A 20353-nucleotide genomic window follows, 5' to 3' on the forward strand; every position below is an offset into this window, starting at 1 on the left:
AACGGAAGCCTCTGCTCTCTACGAAGACATCATAAATTCTTGCCTAAGCGAGGAATAACATTCATCCGTGATTCTCAGTCCTGGACAACAAAAAAAGTAAAAAAAAAAAAAAAAAAAATCCCTGCTTTGGAAGCATTTTAAGCTTAGGGATGATAAAAAAAAAAAAAAGAAAAGCCAAGTACCTGATATGCAAGATAAAACTCGTGTACCCATCACTCAACAACAAATTTGGGGAACTATCTGAAAAGTGTAAGTTTATTTCCAGGGGTGGAAAAATTAGAAGCACTCCTGCTAAAAAGAATACTCTAAGTAGAGTTAAGTATCCTTCCTGAGGAATACTTAAGTAAAATAAGTATTAAGTAACACTCATTTACAAAAACAGTTGTCAGTTTAACTCTACTTAGAGTACCTTTTCTTTAGCAAGAGTACTTCTACTCTCACTTTTTCCAACCCTGTTTATTTCTGAATTCGTAAAATGGTTATCTTGGTAAATTGAGGCGGACAATATCGTTAGTTATGCTTAAGTTTGAGTTAGCCTACTGTGCAGATAATCACTGTATTATTTGTGAAGGTTTAGGTGCATCCTCAGCTATGGAAGGAATGCCAACCGTCAACACCGCAAATACAGTGAACTCTGGATCAAATTATGTAAATAAAGTGTATTAAAGAGTGTTAAGCTAAAAAAACAAGAGTGATTTGCATTTTCTCATATTCATCATCTCTTTATTCATATTATTGAGTAGAAAGCAGAGTATCCCGAAACAACAGGCCAAAACGATGACGTCTCGTCACAGACATTCAAAGCTTCGTTCGAAAAAGTTTGGCTTAAATTCAATTGGCAAAAAATGGCATTGATGCAGCCCTAATACATATCTAAATATTTAACTGATCTTCAGAGAGAAGCATGTTCTCTGAGTCAAAAGTGAAGTCTCTGCCCTGGTTTTGAGACTGTGCTACTGGTGCCTGTGATGGGGTTAGGAGTGCGGGGCCTGAGACATGACAGCACACGCCACTGTAGTGAGGCGCTGAAATCAGATCAAATAGTATGAGGGAGTCAATTTGTCACATTCTCTGTGATACTTTTGTCTCTTTGTTTAAAAAAAAAAAAAGTGTACAAAAGGCACCATTAGCGTGTACAGACCATTGGTGCACTGTCATGTCATTTAAGGTTATAACACCTTCGGGGTGTTTTTGTTTGTTCATTTCGACACTTGTCCACTCCCCCCCCCCCCCCGTTTCCCTTTTTTGTCAAGAATACCATGCTGTCAGTTGGCTTGTTGCCGGGCGACATGAATTATGTCCCCACATTCACACCTAGCCTTTGACTTTGTCTCCTCACAAAGGCGTACTCCTGTAGGGCTCAGTGTGTTTGTTTTTACATCTGTGTTATTTCTCCAGCCATATGATTAATTAGTGTGTGTCTGTTCCTACTCTTACAGTAGTGTTAAGGTTAATTAAGGCCAAATTTGCCCCATAGATTGAAGATAAAACTCCTGCCATAACTACTCTCTGGTTGGAAAGCAGCAAACAACAGTTGGAACAGCGCTGTATCGCAGTACTTTGGTTCAGTATTTGCATAGCCATGTAATTATAACTGAATTTATTCATTCCAGTTCAGTAGTATTTGAAAAATACAATTGTGTGATTTATGTAAAGTAATTTGCAAATGTAAAGGATGGGCCACTGGAAAATATAATTAATTACGATATTGCAGTCACCGCAAGCAGTCGGAGCAGCTTCACTCCACTCTGGTGTAGATTTTTACAGGAGTTTGGAACCCTGCTGGAGGCGTACAAGATGATTCTTCATCTCAAATTTCTGTTATGTGGTGTTTTCTCAACGGTAGTGGAAAATGCCGTTTCAGGAACCATGAGTATTTGTCAAGGTTAAGATCTGGTGTCTGAGATAACAGTGCCACAGGGTTATATAATTTGAACGTTCTTTAAACCTTTCAGTGTCCTCTCATTACCTGTGAACGGGGATATAGTCATCCCGGAAGAGATTGCTCCCATCAGAATTGAAATGCCTGACCATAGGATGAAAGTAACCACTCAGGACGACTCTATGTAGTTATTGGTGTTTTAACTGGTCTGGTCCAGTGTGGAGCTTTGTTTACCTAAACTAAGCCAGGACAATGCACCTTGCATTAACAGAACCACCAGTGAGACAACCACTCAGGAGTGTCAGTTTCTATTCCTGTGCTCCCAACATGAACTTGTCTCTTTGCAGTGATGAGGTGAAGAATGACTCATACAAACCATGTCTTTCTTTTTTTTCCCCACTGATCAGTCCACCACCACCTGTGATGTCTGCACCACTCATTAACATCTCTCCCTCTGAAGTTTTCAACTGACTACTCTTGATAAAAGTAAACTTAGGTTGACATTTCCAGTCGTCTGATTAAGAGTTGATGGTCCGTTTGTCCTTGTATCTTGTGCCAACGCGTGACGTGGAAGAATATAGAATTTCATTTCATTCTCAATTAATCCTGGCTGATCGCATCTTTTCCTCAGGCTTTGATGCCAACATCATATTATGCATTGCTCCCCTTGAAACATCGGGAAATATAACAATCGTTATCACGGACGCTCCTGTGAAATGTGCCGCAACAATCGCCCTCCTTTCGGAGTCAGCATTTTTATGTCTAACCATGTTAGTCACAGTAACAGACGACTGCCTAGCAGTTTTATACATGACCTTGGCTTTCCAGACTTTGTAACCGGTGCCAGTCTCACAGACTAAATGTTTCATTGATTTATGATCACCTTTCAGGAAAGCTCTGAGTTTCATATAAAAAAAAAACACACATGATGTTTGCTTTACGTACTATGTGTTGTGTGGCAGACGTTCAATTCTTTAGACAATCTAAACGAAATTATCTAAAACTTTAAAAAAAAAAAAAAAAAAAGTTAACAGCATCCCAGCATAATCCAAAAACTGAGAGGACCGGTTTGAGAGATCGGTGAGTTAAATGTGACCTGAGGTAATTGAAATGCTTCTGATGATGCACAGTTCATGAGTGGTTTCTGTATAAAAACCAATTCACGGAACCCTCCTTGTCTTGTTATAACTCAATGAATAATCTATCCAGCTTTCCAGTCTGTTTTTATGTTTGGCTGGGTCACAAGTGTGCTATTACTCTTGACTATTCCATGGACTCCATTCATGGGACCACACACACCTTCTCTGAATGCTCCTTCCTCTTAATATGTCTCAAGAGCCTTTTATTACATTTTAGCTCATATTGTGTGTTCTGTGTTTTGTGTTTTTTTCTGGGCTCATTGGAGATTATGAATGCCATGTTTGATAATATAAACCTTTAAAGATTGATTTGTATTTGTTTTTTTGTAAATGGGCTTGATCACCATGGTTACTGTCGAAATTCGTTGAACTTAACTGTCCATAACAGATTGAAGCCAGACATCTTGGGCAGTAATATTATCATTTATAAGATGCTGCGAGTTAGGAGTTGTATGTTTAGACATGCGTGTTGGGATATTTTATCTCCGTCAGAATGATTTGATAATGTGTTGATCTGAATGAGTCCACTGCAGCTGTTCTATCTTGATTTTTTTTAGTCTTTGACAGGGTAACTTAATTCAATATGTCACTATTCATGACAGACAAGTGTTTGCACACTTGTATACGTCCACAGACATATTAACACAAACGTCAGCACATACACATATGTATTCAGTCTGTCATATTGACAGAGATGTATGACCCTTCCCTCCAAGCCCCCCCCCCTCCCTAAAGGTGCTCATGACACGTAAACACTCGGTAACAGACCTTGGCTGACCTGGTCCTCTCTGGTCATCTCTGTGATTTAGAGTCCCTCTAAACCACTTTTCCCAGGCTCAAAGTTAACACTGCAATTCTCCAAATAAAAAAGTGCTTTTCTCTGAACTCATGGTTGGTCAATGGACAGTGTCCTCTGTTCTGAATACGTGTGTCATTATTTATTGGCTTCATGTGGGTTAAATTCCAGTCTGGCGGCTTGGCATGCTTACTCTGCCAAGACTGTTTGCTCTGCAAAAGATTTGCTTTTCCTCCTTTTCTCTCCATTTCACCCCCCCCCCTCCCTTTTGGTCTCCTCCTGTGTTCCTGCAAACGACAGCGGTTCAGCAGTTCTCAGAACAGGGTGAGCGCACTTTTGCTGTCCCTAGCTTCTACATGTCAAAACCCTCAGGGTCTCCCTGCATGTGTGCTTGTGTTGTGGCCATTTTAAATGGACTCGGTCATGTTCTGGTTCAAGATGAGACAAAGGGAGAAATTGACTTTGATCGATCTTGGTTGGGCAACGCACAGACTCACATGGATTTTGGGGGAAATAGCCCTTCACAGATATGCACACAAATACATACAGTCAATAACTTGCCTCAGTGCTTGGAGTAAGTCACATTATTGGTTATAACACCACTTGAATTTATAACCAACATAAATAAAATTGATTTTCATGACTGTGTTCTGATCTATGATATTGTCGTAAATAGGGGCAAACCTAATATTTGTACCTGAAATGAGTTCTAATGTTTCTTTTTTTGAAGAGGCAGTGCCAGTGATCTGCAGTGTATTCGTCTCATTTACGTGGGACTGTCATATCGATTATGTTTACTTTTTTGGGTGACAGGCAGGTCATAGACTTGTCAAAACATTAACACAGACAGCTGAAAAAATTGCATCACCAAGCCACAAGTAATAACACAGCAGAGAGAGAAAGAGAGGGAGATGGAGAGAGACGATTAAGTGCTACTACCCTGATATCATGAAGTAGTAGAAATATATATATGTAACCATGTATACCTGCTTGATTGCACATAGTCACAGAATTTATTAGTATTTTAATGCGCATTGCTCTACAAATGTTATTCTTAAACATAATTCCTGTTTTGATATAGCAGAGCTAAGGCAGTATGATTGTGTGTGTGTGTTTTTATGTGTGTGTGAGAGAGAGAGAGAGACTCCTTGTAAGTTGTGAATAAGGACTGTGACGTATTTTTTATGGTCAAAGTTGACGACCCTGTTTGTTTACAGCAGCACCTGTCCAGCATTGTTTTCAGCATGTCATCAAAATGGGCAACCTTTGACCCCTCATGTTTGGAAACAATCAACACATTGAGGTGAATTCTTTGAAAAAAAAAAAAAAACCCATCTTGTGCATGATGTAATCTAATCTGAATGCTAATTGTTTCACTCACACTTGTTGCATAACTGCAGAGAGAAAGGAAACCATGTACAGCAAACCAACAAACTGCTATTTCATGGTTTATTTACATGGATAGAACATGTACAAATCAATAAGAGGTGTGATTTTTTCCACAATTTTTTTTTGCCCTGAAATATTTTGTTTATGAATCTGGCTATTTAAAAATAGACAACTGAAAATAAATTCTGAATAAGTCAATCACCCAGATTGAACACTTGGTAGCACTACTGTGGTAAACGTGTTTTTCCACGTGCCGGTGAGGGACATCCTTAAAAATACATTATCCCATAAACACCTTCACTGTCACCAACATATGTCAAGGTAAAAAAAAAAAATAGCTGGGAAATCTGAGAATATGCATTCCCAGACGCAAGCTCATACCCTCACACACACACACACACACACACATACACATACACATACATTGCTGACACAGTCAAACACAGGTGGCCACCCACATATAACACATAAACAAGCACAGTGGATACATACACACAGACACAATATATAAGGAAATTCATCACAAATGCTCAGACGCTTCTGTCGATGCATATACAGAGTAGCCAATCAAAGGCAGGTGCCTAGAGCCCTGTTCTCAGTGGTAGACGCACATACATATACAGACGGCCTAGACGTGCACAGTGCGTCCTTGAACTTTCACATACTTGGCATGTAGACAGCAATCCACCAATTCCCAGTCAGCACAGTCCAGGGAAACACATCTCAGGCTGTCCACCGGCTCAGTGTGCCACCAAACAATTTCTCCATGCAACGAATAGCAGAACACCCACAACTCACTCCTAACACAATCTCTAAGCCGATTTTGAATCATGTGAATTGATTCAGTTTTGAATTTCTCTGATCCGCTCTCTGAAAAAAAGGTCATTATAATTAATATAAATATAAAAATGTTCATCCTGTTGCAGCATTGGTAAGCAGAATAAACTTAGTGCATGGTCTGTGTGCACATACAGTGTGTCTTTTGAATTTTCTGAATTGTTTGGTTTTTTACTGAACTGGCTCACAAATGTCAATATTTGTTGTACATTCAGACATGTAAGCTAGTGTAAAACTCGACAGCAATTTTCAGAACTAGCATTTGTAAACAATTACAGAATAATTAGTAACAGTAATAATATAATGGAAATAATGACATTGAAATTCTTATTGTTTGGTAATTCACTTAAGATTCAGCATTTTCTCAGCATGTCAACTTCCACTGCTGTTTTCATCTCCACCAAAAAGAAGATTCCTTTAAATAAATAAATACATAAATAGGCCAATAAATAAATGAATGAGCATTTGAACCAAGCTTCTGAAATATGTTTGGAGATGTCCCATGTGACATTTATCTTAAATTGTGACTGAATTGTAAGGCCTTTGAGTGCCTGCCATGGGCACCCGGGGAAGACATTCCACGGTAGGTCAAACTTCTGGACATCTGGCAAGCATGCCAGACTTTTAACCTTTAACCATTGTCCTTTTTTGTGCATAACACCATGTGTCAACCTGTCACACAGTTCTCAAATGAGAAAGAAAAATGTCTTTGTTTTCTCTTCCACATGTTTTCTATGTGTTTCTGCACTCAAGAGGCAAAGCTTTGTTATCTGGTTTGTTCTGTGCAACCTTGACTTTATCACGTAAGGATATCATGGGCTAACAGAATCAGTTTTATCAACCACATTTGGACAATGTATGGATCACAATCTGGAACACTCATCTCTGTCAGTCAGAGTGTCACTGCAGATTGGCATGTTGAGAGAATAACTACTTCAGCTCTGTACCTCTGTGGCCAAGTTCACTGATAATAGGTGGAGGCTGTCATATGAGACATGCCATATTTTGTTTTCTTCATCATAATATAAGTAAACCACCAACATCATCATTATCCTCCTCCTCATCGTACTGCTAGTACTACTGCTACTACTACTACAACTACTACTAATAATAATATGAACATATAATATTATGTAAGGTTACAAGGAACACAGTGCGACACAGCTGGACACAACACCAGTTTTTCGTTTTTAAACCAGTAATTTTGAGACGCGTTATTACATAATGTCAGAAAAGTAGAAGCTCGTGGCTTTGAAAATTGAAGTGGGCTGGAGTGTTTAATGCGTTAAGTTCTCTCTCTCTCTTTTTCTTGCATTTATGCATAAATTCACTGTGAGTCAAGTCCCTCTTCACGGGATCCTTTCCAAATCACAAAATCTCGGACGAAATCCTACCTTCATACCTTCATCTGTGCTACCACTTGTGTTGTAATACCCTTTCTCCTGAAAGCCATTGCTGTCTCCAGTTAACACCAGCAGGGAAATGATTTATCTCTCTATAGTGTAAAAAGGTGAAAAATTCGCAGAGAGGAAAGGGGTGGGGGAGGGGAGTCAAACCGATTTCTAAGTACTGACGGTATTACTTCATTCGCACACATGGCATCTTGGCTACCCGCCAAATCCGCTGGAATCGGGTCAGGATTCCTCCCCACCAGTGTGTGTTGAGTCTGAGCGCGCAAAGGGAGAGCCCCAGTATAACGGAGTCAGCAGTAATGCTCTGATATTGTAAAAAGTTCTCAAGAGATCCAGTTATGAGACATTTATTACAAAACAAATTAGAACTTAATTTTGGATAGCAGGCTAGCTGCCATGACATTTCTATGGCAGACCAAACTGATGTTGACTGCGCTGATTGCTAGGTGTCTACATTCTTTGCAAAGTCATTAAAGCTTTAAAACACGGTCATTCTGCTCTGGTTTTGCTTCAGACAAGCGCTTACGTATCTTACACATCTTAATTTAGAAACACGGTGGACATGTCTGAATATGTTCAGCAGGTTTATTTAAGCTTTTTGAAGCTTGTAGACATAACGTGGCTCTACTGATATCGTTACATCATGATTTATCAATTTATTGATTGATTTTTGAGCTGTCGAAACCTTGGTCAAAGTCAACGCTCCAGTTCCTATCGATATGCATGATTTTAAAATCAATGTTGGAACACGTACGTGTTTTGAGCAGAAACAAACAGAAACGCGCAGAACCCCCAGACTGATTTTCAAACCGCTTTGTTTATTTTCATAAATCCAGGAAAGTGTCATGAATCGTAGGTGATTCTTCATAAAACTACCTGGCGTCGCGTTTGTGTATTCAGGGGAATTTCTTCCCACGTGCGCACTACTTAGGGTTTGCCGAACTTCTGGACTTCTGATTGGACACACCTTCCAGATAGGCCAAGCCCAGCTGGGTCGGTGGGCGTGTTTGGCGAGAGATCTCCCTGTCATTGGGCGAACAGGAAAACGCAGCATCTCTCTTGCGAGTCTGGACACAGCATGAGTCGAGTGATATAAATACAGCGGTAGTGTATATTACCACGATGAGTGCGGGCTTTCATCAGACAAGTCTGAGAAGTATATCCTATGAGTATAGCCAGAAGGATGCTGCAACAGGCTCTCAAAGTTTCAGGGAGGAGTGCTTCTCCATTGATAAAATGCCTGGAGAGGTGGGTTGAGGGCGTTAGCGCTGCGTACGCGAGGCGGAATGACACGCGACAGGTGAAGACTCTGGAGGAGATGCCCGGGCCTTCGGTGATGAGTTTCGCATGGGACCTCTTCGCTAAACGGGGATTGTCACGTCTTCATGAATTACAGGTGATTAAACTAGATTTCTTTTGATCGTCATAGACACAAGGTAGCTCTAATTTTAAAGTTATGATGTGTCTACCTAAGTGTCTGAGTTTTACAGCTCTGATATAATGTGGAATGTATGGCTGATGACACCCCACCCCCCTTGTACCTTTTTACCTCATAGAAAAAATAAAACGTGTAGCTATTGTAGGCACTGGCAAAAGGTTACCATTCCTGAGTAATGTTGCATGGTTTAATTTGGGTTTGTGTAGCTCACAAGGCTGGTCACTTAAGTCTAGTTTTTAGGCTTAGTTCTAGATTTCTTTCCATATGTATGGTTTAGTCAAGCAGTAGGCTTACCCTTCTCCAAGAAAGCATGCCACAATGTGACACTTATGCACAAATGTTTTCTCTACAAGAATGTATACATTAATGCATGTGCACAGGTAAATACTGCCTCATTTTTCCATTCAAGTGGCCCCTAGTTCACACTCAGCACAGTGGAAGCCACTCTCTGCTTATTGCTTCCTATGGAATATGATACACAGGAAAATAAATGAGAGAACAAGACAGGAGTGAAATTGCTGTGTCAGTGTACTGTGAAACTATATTGATTTTTTCCTCCAGTGACTGAAATTATTTGGATTAAATTCTATGTTATCATTTTTACAAAGAGCAATTAGAGGAAAGTCTACTTCCAGGGCCCAGTTTCTGATTGTACAGCATGGTTGCAGGATTCATCTAGAAACAATAATCTGTTGCTGTAATGCATCCTGTACATTTGATTTGTAAGTGTGCTGATTATTTTACACTAATGCATATTTACATCTTTACCAAGAATTAGGATGTTTTCATGGAAGCAGTGGAGTTTCATATGCTGAGATAATCTCTCTCTCTCTCTCTCTCTCTCTCTCTCTCTTTCTCTCTCTCAGCTGAAGGGGAGGGGGCAGTATGGTCCCATGTGGAAAGCCAGCTTTGGACCCATCCTGACGGTCCATGTGGCAGAACCAGAGCTGATAGAACAGGTTCTGAGACAGGAAGGTCAGCATCCCATGCGTTCGGACCTCTCCTCCTGGAAGGACTACCGCCAACTCCGTGGCCATGGATACGGACTCCTGACTGCGTGAGTGCAACTGAAGAGTGATGCACACATGTTCATTTGTACTTAGTCATTTAACATATGGTAGATAAACTGGATTTAGAGTTTTCAAAAGATTGATAGTATAAAGATTGACGGTGTACAGCCCTCTTTTGCACTTGCCCTATTTGGTGATATATTAGGGAATGGGAGGGATTTCCAAGCAAAAGCATTAGCACAGCAATTCAGTCCTCTATTCTGTATGTTTTTTGTAGTGCCACCGATCAGTCCTTTCTAGGGCTAGATCAACATACAATGTGAAGCATGCAAAAGAAGTCAGTTTTAAGTGTTACATTCAGGACTGGCTGAAACTCACAAGGATCAAGACAGTGTGACTGGGATTTATTAGGGAGACATGCCCATCAGATGATGAATTGCGTAAAGGAGAAAGTTCTGCAGCTCACAAATGCAGACTCTCACACATGCATGAGCGCTAATGCACAACACGCCGTTGACCTCTTTGTGACTCACTGCCACACGACAGCAACTCCGAGACTTAACTACTGCATCTAACATCGCTTTAGGCCAGTGTCAATCACACACAAACCGCAAATCACCATGCCTCACCACGTCTAAAGTCTTTTTACTGTATCAAAATCAGTACTTAATCAACAGATTTTTGTCTTTTCTGTTTATCATTATAAATATCCATAACCCTCAGTGACACACTGAAATGTCCTTTTTTTACGATGGGAGAGGAGTAAAATGTGTGACTCAACCTCTGACATCGGAGACTTTTACGTCAGAGTGACGCCTTTACTGGAACGACAACAAAGACTGTAATTCAGTTTGACAAGTGGACAGAACAATGTGACGGCATGTGTGGAAATTCAGCCCGTGGTTTATCACTGTCCTCAGTATGGCGGGCTCCTTAACCCTAGGATGCCTGAGTACGCACGATATAAGCTCATACTTCTTATGGAACCCTGACACGAATTGATTATCATATATATTTTATATATACACTCATGACATCACTTATTCACCAGTGAAATGAGTAATGTGAACCGCCACCCAACATTGTGCCCTCTCAGTGTACACTTACTTCCTAGTTATGCTTTGTCACTTACCTGACTGTGATTTTATTCATTCATATTTTTCTGAGAGAAAGAGAGAGAGGGAGAGAGAGACTGATGTACCATCTGCAGATCCTTTCCTTTTACACAAAGGGATAAGATACAATGACTATCCCAAAACTGGTTGTCTGTACTTCCACTATTCCACTGATCATTCCCTCTTCTTTTTCTCTTTCTTTTTCTTTTGCAGTGAGGGAGAGGAGTGGCAGAGCGTGCGTAGTCTGCTGGGTAAGCACATGTTGCGTCCCAAGGCGGTCGAAGCATATGATGGCACCTTGAATGCCGTGGTAACGGACCTTATCGCCAAACTCAAGCTTCGCAGCCAACAAAACCCACAGAGCATTGTTAACGACATTGCAGGAGAGTTCTACCGCTTTGGGCTTGAAGGTGAGTTTCATGTTGTTTATCTGTGAGTAAGTTGTTAAAAAAGAATGGTCAGTTTTTAAAACTCTGACTTAAGCATCATTATGATTTAGAGTCAGTATGTGGTCACCACTGTCACACTTTCTCCATTTATAAACTGACCCAAAACGCAATATATGTCTGGGAATTTTACATATTTGCGTTAGTTTTTTTCTCTGAGTATCATACTATGACCAGGACCAAAGTATAAACTGACCAATGTACAAACTGTGGGTTGGGGAACTGAACTGTATGTGTGTGTGTGTGTCTCTCTCTCTCTTATCAGGGATTTCTTCAGTGTTGTTTGAATCCAGAATAGGGTGTCTGGACCCAGTTGTTCCTGCGGAAACAGAGCAGTTCATCCAGTCCATTAACACTATGTTTGTCATGACTCTCCTCACCATGGCGATGCCCAGATGGCTTCACCAGCTCTTTCCCAAACCCTGGGACACCTTCTGCCGCTGCTGGGACTATATGTTTCAGTTTGGTGAGTGGAACAATGGAACGGTTACATCCAGTAGGGATGTACAGAGAAACTGTGCTTCTATTTCTATTTCTCTTATGTCATTTACCTGAAAACAGCTCTTTGATTTCTGTAATATTTCAGTCATAGCTGTGGGGATTTTTTTTCAGTATCGGCTATGTCCATTATTAAATGAAAAAAAGGAAATGACCTGACAGTATTAAACAATTAAATGTAAAGCAAGGCCATGAGCTTGATATGGTGCCATTCTATTGCTAAGACAAACTGTCAACTTCAAAACAGTAAAGGTTGTATTGACCTCAACAGTTATGTGGCCTGCTCCACTTTGACATGATATTTCACACCATCCACAGCGAAAGGTCATATTGATGAACGCCTTAAGGAAGAGGCAGAGAAAATTGCACGGGGAGAGGAAGTGGAAGGCCGGTACCTCACCTACTTTCTGTCACGGGCTGGCATGCCCATGAAATCAGTGTACAGCAATGTGACAGAGCTGCTGTTGGCAGGAGTGGACACTGTGAGTGTTACCTGTTATGTCTCAATACACCCTGGTATATAATGGATCAGCTCATTAAAGCTCCAGTCAAGCTTAGGCTTAACTGATCTCAAAGTCAGATTAGCATTTTACTCTGCCACTGCAGTTACAGACCGTTGCATAATTAGTGCTTGGCCTGGAACGATATTATACAGGTTTATTCTAATCCTAGATTTGCAGCATATATCCCACAATTAGTAAAGCAAAACAACATCTCCCCCTGTTTAGGCACAATTTATACCCTTTAAGTGATTGTCCAAAAGCGTATTATATAAGACGAATGAACATAATCCACAAGTATTTTTGAATTAGGATTACACTCCAATCCCAGTCAGTTTGTTGAGCAACCGACTCAATAATACTTTATCACATTTATTATTTTAGTAAATCTTATTATTACAATTAGAGCAGTTATGCTAAGTTCAGACCCCATGAGTCTGCATGTATGCTGGCCCTATGTGTCAGGGCTAAAGGAGGTCAGTGCTTTGTTTGTGAATGTCTCAGAATTAATGGAGCGCCAACCGGTACAAAAGCTGATATTTGTGACTTTCAGACTCAAAGAAAACCTTATGCAACCGATTTTCTCACAAGTCATCAACACATAATAGCGAATTAAACTTCAGAAAATCACAACTCGTTGATTCAGCAACTGATGAAATGGGTCAGATTCTAGAGTTTCATGTAAAGCAAACATGAACTGTCTGAATGAATCTTTCTGTGATGTTCCTCTAGATCTCCAGCACGTTGTCCTGGTCCCTGTACGAGCTGTCTCGTCACCCTGAGATCCAGGACTCGCTGAGGCAAGAGGTTCTGGGCATTCTTTCAGGGCGACAGATTGCTACAGCGGCAGATGTGGGCCGCATGCCCCTTATGAAGGCTGTTGTGAAGGAGATACTAAGGTTTGGCATTTATCTTTATTCATGTCTCCTAATTTATGGGATTTTATGAGGCAATACATCAAAGTAATCTTAATGTTTAAGGATGAAATCTAAGTAATATACAAATAGAGATTAGTCTAGAGATCTTTTCATTAAAATATGATTAGTCTTATTTTGTCAGTCTGTGCTAACAAGCCTTTTCCCTCTATCTCCCTCAATCAGGCTGTACCCAGTTATTCCTGCCAATGCCAGAGTCATTTCAACTAGAGACATTCAGGTTGGAGGCTACCTCATCCCCAAAAATGTGAGTGAGTTTGTCACACTGATGCCTCAGTACTTTTGTTACAAACACTGGAATTGCACTCATCTTATGCCTCTGATATACCTTTTATAAAAATCCATTTGTAAATAGCCCATATTGCTTGTTTCATGCAAACGGTTCAACAGCATTAAAATCCATCCTTGACTGATGTCCTACTCGGTATACATGGTCATGTAGGAAATCTCATTTGGAGGCATAAAGTGGTCATGTTCAAACACTGAGAGTCTTCTTACATATATATATATATATGTGTGTGTGTGTGTGTGTGTGTGTGTGTGTGTGTGTAAGAAGATATATATATATATAGTTTACCGGATTCTGGTTTCTTAAATAACTTTATTTTTCAACCTCTACAGACCCTGATTACTCTCTGTCACTACGCCACATCCAGAGACCCCGCACACTTCCCAAATCCTGACGTCTTTGTGCCACAACGCTGGTTAACCCGCAATGACGGGCACCACCCATATGCCTCTGTGCCTTTTGGAGTGGGCAAACGCAGCTGTATCGGCAGACGCATTGCTGAACTCGAACTGTACCTGGCCATCGCACGGGTGAGTGTTGTACAGTATGTATGTATGTCAACACATGCAGAATAAACACCAACTCCCACATACACATATACAAGTCAGAGTCTGTTTTAGTGTACAAGAGGAGAGAAGCGTGTGGCAGAAAGATATTTTTTTCTCATATACTTCCACAATGATACAGTGACACTCCATGGCAAGCATTTTTAATATATCCTCTATGCCTGCTTTCCAGATTTTAGTGCAGTTTGATGTGAAACCTGAACCAGAGGCCCATGTGGTTCGACCCATGACCAGAACCCTCCTGGTACCGGAGAGCGAAATCAACCTCCAGTTCATTGAGCGCTGAGCGAGTCATCGTAGACAGTGACCGCACAAAGTAGATCTGGCCACTCGCTGGAGCGGAGTTTGGGTCGGAGTGCACTGCAGAGGCCTGGGAGTCCACAGAACTACAAAGTGCAAAGTGCAGAAGTGAACACGAGGCCCGGGCGACAGGCCACGATTATGGGTCAGAAACCTGAACTGAATATGCCTCCGGGTTACCAAGGTCCAATTCGTCAGTTCCGTAACTACAGTTTGTTGTATGGGGGGGTGGGGGGAAAGGGGATGTTCAATGCTTACAAGATTTTTCATGAACAATGTATTAGTCAAAGCATGCTTGAAATGTTTTCAAAACACCCTCTTGAATATTCCAGCGAGGAGTGATTATGTGGTTGTATTGCATGCTAAAAATTCCTCACCACGTGACATACATTCCTCTGATTTTATTGCAGTTGGGAAGATAAACCCCAGCACAAGTTGTACAGTTTGTATGCAGCTTATACTACAATGCACCAAAGGAATAGACAGATGCAGCTCCCATTGTAAAAAAAATCCTTTCTCATATGGACGAATCCACTTATATCTCAAATATCAGTCATAGTTATCTTCCTTTGGTCTTGGGAACGATTCACATTTTTCCTTTAACAACAGTGGTAGGTGTTTGAGTAAAACACCACCCTCAAACAGGTGCTCCTAAAAAATGTATTGGAGGCATAATAAGAAATATGGTTTATCCATAATAATCGGATATGAGGAGAGAAACACAGCCAACACTTGAATATATTTCCAAGGAGTTCTAAGGGTCCATAAAATTGTGATCAACACATTAAAAAAAAAGTGGAAATGGAAATATTTTGATGTGGTGCCACAGTGATCACAATTACATCCTCCTCGTTAACGAGTCCCAACTTCTACTTGAGCTTAAGAATAGAACCTCACTCATATTGCAAATTAATCTTTAGAGACTAAAAACCGGAAAATATTTCAGGCTGCGTGCAGTCAAGCAGTTGTTCTACGGCACTGCAGATTGATATTCAATCTGTAATAACTCCTGTTTTCTGCCGGCAGCATTGCATATCAGTACAGCAGTGAGCTACCGCTCTTTCATCCTCTAATCCTCTTTGGATGAGCAATGCCTTAGTTTATTTTTAATGTGGCTCTAAATATGTTGTTTTGTTTTTCTTCTTCTTTTATTTTTTTTAATGGAGAATCTCTCAGATCTGTGAATGAACCTTCTCATATTTAGATCTGTGTTTTCTAAAACACAATAAACTTGACATCTGCATATACTTGAAAAAAAAAACACATCAGAAACTTGTCATGAGCATATACTTGAAGAGGAGAGCCCTTGTATCACGGGACATTTTAAAAATTTCTTTCATTTCATTGTAATTTTTTTTTACAGTGTTTACTTTGTTTATTGTTTTTCTTGTAATTTTGCATTATTTTAGCCAGGAAAACATGGTAAAAAATATCCTCCATGCCATATGTATGATATTGTGAGTCTGTAACTTCAAGGCATGAACTTTGTGGATATGCAGTATTGGTGCTCATAAGATGGTGCTGCAGTAACAACTCAGAGAATTCAGGGATTTATTTTTGTAGAAAATTCCTGTGGAATCCTGACAAAACGTAGATTCCTTATGTTTGTGTCTGTTTGTCTCTTTTACTGTGGACATTTTGTACATCTTTATGAACAAGACCAGACTTGAAATGTTTGCCAGTCTCAGCCATGTACTTGTAAACAGTATTTATTTTGTCATCTGTTTATATCAATAATGCATGAACATGTAGTTGAAACATAATTCATTTAAACCATATTGTCATGTTGTTTATACATTCTTTAGTTTCCAAAAACATATATTGTGCCAGTTATATATTTATTATCTTTGATTAAAAAAAAATGAACATACTTTGGCTTCATTCACTTCTGTCTAACTGGGGGTTGGAACATTTCTCAGGATTATGAGGCTTCTCTTTTCAACGAAAGATAGTTTAACCCAGTTCCAGGTCAGTTGGAGCTGCATTTTGCTTAAACAGATGTACTAATATTTAGATATGATGGCTGGCAGGTTTTCTGGGAACGGCACTGCTGAGTAACAGTGTTCTGGTTGGAGAGGGGCTGATGAACCATGGGGCCAGCTAGGGGTTGGCCCTGACATTTGCAGGCCAAATGTTTGCATCATCAGCTCCCCCCTATCGCCCAACACTCTCTCCCTTTTTCCCAGTGCCATGGAATCTCACTGAAACAAAAGTCGAAATCCAAAGTGGAACTGCACAACAGTTACGATTTTCTGCTCCTCTTCATCTGGATCAGAGCCTCTGATGCTGTGAATCACTAACTCTAAACTAACGCTCTAAAGATAAAACTGAGTCTTTGCATCTGGCCATACGGGAAAGGATGTACATGTGTCAGACATCTGTTCTTGACCGTTTATAATCTGATTATTAACAGTTAACAAGATATAAACTGGAGTTTTTGCTGTTTTGGTTCATTGTCATAAACCAGAAGTCATATTACTGTGCTCTCCAAAAGCTGCTGTGTGTTGTCCTGCATACAGAGTTTTATTTCTTAACATAATCCATGATTTATGGCGGGGCCTGGAGGAGGGGTGTGTTGTACCATCTTGGGTGATTGGATTCTATAGTGATTTGGCTTTTGGAGGTCTGTACACCATACACAAATGGAAAATGTGCAGTATGGTCAGAATTTGATGTGCTTCCTTTTCTTTGTTTCATTCCCTCTTCACATTCACATTGCATTTACCAGTTTTACCCTCGGGCACTTTCAACCAAACACTAATGAAATTATTATTCATGATATTCTGATATAATACACAGTACACGTTATATACGTCTAGAAAGCTTGAAGCCTTTTCAGAGGAAAAATTTGGGATGGAGCAAACTAGGAAGACAAACTATCCACAGCTATAGAACATTAGGGTATTTAAAAAAAAGAAAGAAAGAAAGAAAGAAAGAAAGGACTCTAGGAAGCCAGGAAGTCCTAGGCACTCTTACAGGCCAACCGCTCGCCATGGCAGCAGACATAGACTGCGTGCCTCTTATGAAGGCTGTTGTAAAGTCGATACTAAGCAATTTCTGTGCATATTTGTATATTTTAATGAGATTTTCATGAAGTAACATGGCATCATCAATATTAATACTTCATGAACCAATGTAAGCAATGAACAAACAACTGACAAGCGAAAGAAAGTATTTATTTATATTTAATTCCAAACGCCTAAACGATTTGACCAGCCATTGTAATTTAACAACTAAATTTACAGTTTTTGCGCCATCGTCTGGTCAACATCCCGCGATAAGTTAGGGAAACGCTTTAATAAGAAACAATTTTCCTGATGTATGGGAAAACACACTAAAATGTTTTTGAACGATAAGGCTGTGCTTAATTATCCAATTTGGCAAATACCAGAAGCATAGTTTACGAACAAATGCAAACAAAACCTATCCGATGTCAAAGCTCGAGGGCAAAATGTGTTGAAAGCTGGTGGGCGGTGAATATCTTTAAATTTGCCCATGGGTGATTCTGTGAGTTCCCAATTTTATATCTTAGGCACACCCGCAGGATTGTGAATGGGTTGTTTTTTGCGCACACTCCTGCACAGAAGGTGGCGGTAAGCGAAACACCATTCATGAAATCCGCCGATGAGGTCTACGGTCAATGAAAGAATTTTTTTTCCTTTTCCGAGGTCAAAGTGTTGGAACGCAAACGACGTTTGTAACGTTGTTTTGTTTCTACAATACGGCACGTGGTATCCTTAAACATTTGTCTGGCCTTTTGTATGTTGGCAAGAATGGAACAACAATGAAACAATGCATATGCTTGTGATACCTTTTCTAATATTGCGGAATGAAATGTCTTGAATGACGAGGCTGCTTAAAGCACCAAAAAAGAAAGAAAGAAAGAAAACAAAACTTCACGCTCCTCCCTTTACAAAGCAACAGCAGGTATTGAAATATCATGGGTAAAACATTTAACCGGTTGTTGGACATCTCAGTCTTAAAGTGTTGACTTTTCAACTCTGTGAAATACTGCAGTGGGTGTAAAAGGATCAGAATGAAGATAGAGGAGCAAGATGATGTGTTTCCCGTTGAGGATGACCTGTTTGAGGAGACATTTTCTGCAGATTGTGCGTACAAATTCTGCGGTCAAGAGTTCCATATTAACCAAGCTTTTAGCGCCAATCTCGGTGTTGCTGCGCCTGTATGGGATGCTGTAAGTTGTCGTAGTTGTTTGCTTGTTTTGTTTTGTTTTGTTTTGTTTCTCCCCTCCTCACCAATACATCAAACATACTATAAACGAGTAGTTCATTTTAATTCAGGCTCGTGTGTTGTTCTATATTGTGTTTGAAAAATATTTTGTGTGTTGTGTGTTGCAGGCTCTCCACCTCTGTCGGTTCTTTGAGGAAAATTCAGTTGATCTGAAAGGAAAACGTGTTATTGAGTTAGGGGCTGGGACTGGTATTGTGGGCATACTAGCAGCACGACTCGGTGAGTTACTTTATTTCTTTTCGTGTTCTCCTTTCAAAAATGGCACGTAACAGAAGGTTCTACTAGGCTACATATAATGACACTAGCAGGGTTTTTTTTTTGTTGTTTGTTTTTTTTATTTTTCAGTTAGAGGGGAAAATACAAGCTACCATCAAAAAGCTTTCTTTCTGAATTCTGGTGCATAATTATTACCCATACGTTCTACAGGAGCTGATGTGACCATAACAGATCTACCACTTGCCATTCCACAACTGCAGAGGAATGTCTCAGCCAACATGCCGCCCTCAGGCTGGCCTTCAACCACTCCCACAGTCGTACCACTGTCCTGGGGACTGGACCAAGAGAAATTCTCCACTGACTGGGACCTGGTGCTAGGAGCTGATGTTGTCTATCTGGCCGACACTTACCCGCTTCTCCTGGACACGCTGTCTCACTTGTGTAAGAGTGGTGGTGTGGTGTACCTGTCATCCAAAATGCGCAGAGAGCATGGCACGCCTGGTTTCTATGACAACGCTCTACCTCAGATGTTCAAAGTGGAACTGGCGCAAAGAGACCCTGATCATAATATTAATATCTACAGAGCCACTCTGAAGACTGTGGAGGCATGATCTACAGAAGCCTGAGAAAGACTGTTTTAAGACTATGGATAAGAAACTTGAAAACTGTTTTATCAATTTTTGTGAGTTTGGACTAAGTTACAAGTTCAGACTCACAGTATGTTGGGTATTTTTGTAATAGTCAGTCAACAAAATTGTTCCAATAGCCCAAAGAGTGAAAAAAAATTATGTGAGAGTGTGGAGACCCTCCGTGCATCAGTGAAAGTGACACTATTTTGTTAACCTAGTTCAGGCCACTCAGCTGAGAGCTACAACACCCAGTACCCCCCCCAGGCATATGTACACACACACACACACCAAGCGTTTACACATTTATTATTATGGTCCTTCTGTGTTTAACTGCTTCTTGTAATTGCTCTCTCTTTCTTAAAAACTCCTGTCTTGAGATTGAAAAAAAAGGATACCATAGAATTTAATTTTGCCTAACCTACATTAACTTCAGACAGAAAATATGTCGATTTTCAGGTTAGCACCACATAATAACCAAATTTTAATCTTATCTCCAGAAATTGTCATTTGAAAGAAGATGGGCAAATAAACAAAATTTTTTTGTGAAGATATCACCAGTGTTTGTGTTTGTTTTTGTTTGTTTTTGTCTACATAGCCAAATGGATGTACGAAAGACTTTCGTCCACATAGACAGAAAAAAAGGTTGAGGAGGGATTCTATATCACTGCTCTCCAAACAAGTTCATATCTTCATCCCCTCTTTCAC

The 20353-nt window shown here is 40.2% G+C and overlaps 2 protein-coding genes across 2 annotated transcripts; both read left to right on the forward strand.

Moving 5' to 3' along the window:
- Positions 1 to 8563: 8563 nt before the first annotated feature.
- cyp27b1 (cytochrome P450, family 27, subfamily B, polypeptide 1) lies at positions 8564 to 16403 on the forward strand. Its single transcript, XM_030776728.1, has 9 exons — positions 8564 to 8851; positions 9760 to 9950; positions 11232 to 11428; positions 11730 to 11930; positions 12281 to 12444; positions 13195 to 13361; positions 13563 to 13644; positions 14019 to 14216; positions 14425 to 16403. The coding sequence occupies exons 1-9, from the start codon at positions 8621 to 8623 to the stop codon at positions 14536 to 14538; spliced, it is 1545 nt and encodes a 514-aa protein (XP_030632588.1). The 5' UTR covers positions 8564 to 8620; the 3' UTR covers positions 14539 to 16403.
- Positions 16404 to 18319: 1916 nt separating this feature from the next.
- On the forward strand, positions 18320 to 19744 carry LOC115814861 (EEF1A lysine methyltransferase 3-like). The gene is made up of 4 exons (XM_030777825.1): positions 18320 to 18479; positions 18570 to 18747; positions 18911 to 19022; positions 19230 to 19744. The coding sequence occupies exons 2-4, from the start codon at positions 18589 to 18591 to the stop codon at positions 19628 to 19630; spliced, it is 672 nt and encodes a 223-aa protein (XP_030633685.1). The 5' UTR covers positions 18320 to 18479; positions 18570 to 18588; the 3' UTR covers positions 19631 to 19744.
- The last annotated feature ends 609 nt before the right edge of the window (positions 19745 to 20353 follow it).

Source organism: Chanos chanos, chromosome 6, assembly GCF_902362185.1.
Source record: "Chanos chanos chromosome 6, fChaCha1.1, whole genome shotgun sequence".
Lineage (NCBI taxonomy): Eukaryota > Metazoa > Chordata > Actinopteri > Gonorynchiformes > Chanidae > Chanos > Chanos chanos.

Excerpts from the sequence above, each read along its gene's own strand:
- cyp27b1 (XM_030776728.1), top strand. The coding sequence starts at position 8,621 with ATGAGTATAGCCAGAAGGATGCTGCAACAGGCTCTCAAAGTTTCAGGG. Across the intron at positions 8,852-9,759 it reads CACGTCTTCATGAATTACAG|CTGAAGGGGAGGGGGCAGTA; the intron begins GTGATTAAACTA and ends TCTCTCTCTCAG. Across the intron at positions 9,951-11,231 it reads GGATACGGACTCCTGACTGC|TGAGGGAGAGGAGTGGCAGA; the intron begins GTGAGTGCAACT and ends TTTCTTTTGCAG.
- LOC115814861 (XM_030777825.1), top strand. The coding sequence starts at position 18,589 with ATGAAGATAGAGGAGCAAGATGATGTGTTTCCCGTTGAGGATGACCTG. Across the intron at positions 18,748-18,910 it reads CTGCGCCTGTATGGGATGCT|GCTCTCCACCTCTGTCGGTT; the intron begins GTAAGTTGTCGT and ends TGTGTGTTGCAG. Across the intron at positions 19,023-19,229 it reads CATACTAGCAGCACGACTCG|GAGCTGATGTGACCATAACA; the intron begins GTGAGTTACTTT and ends TACGTTCTACAG.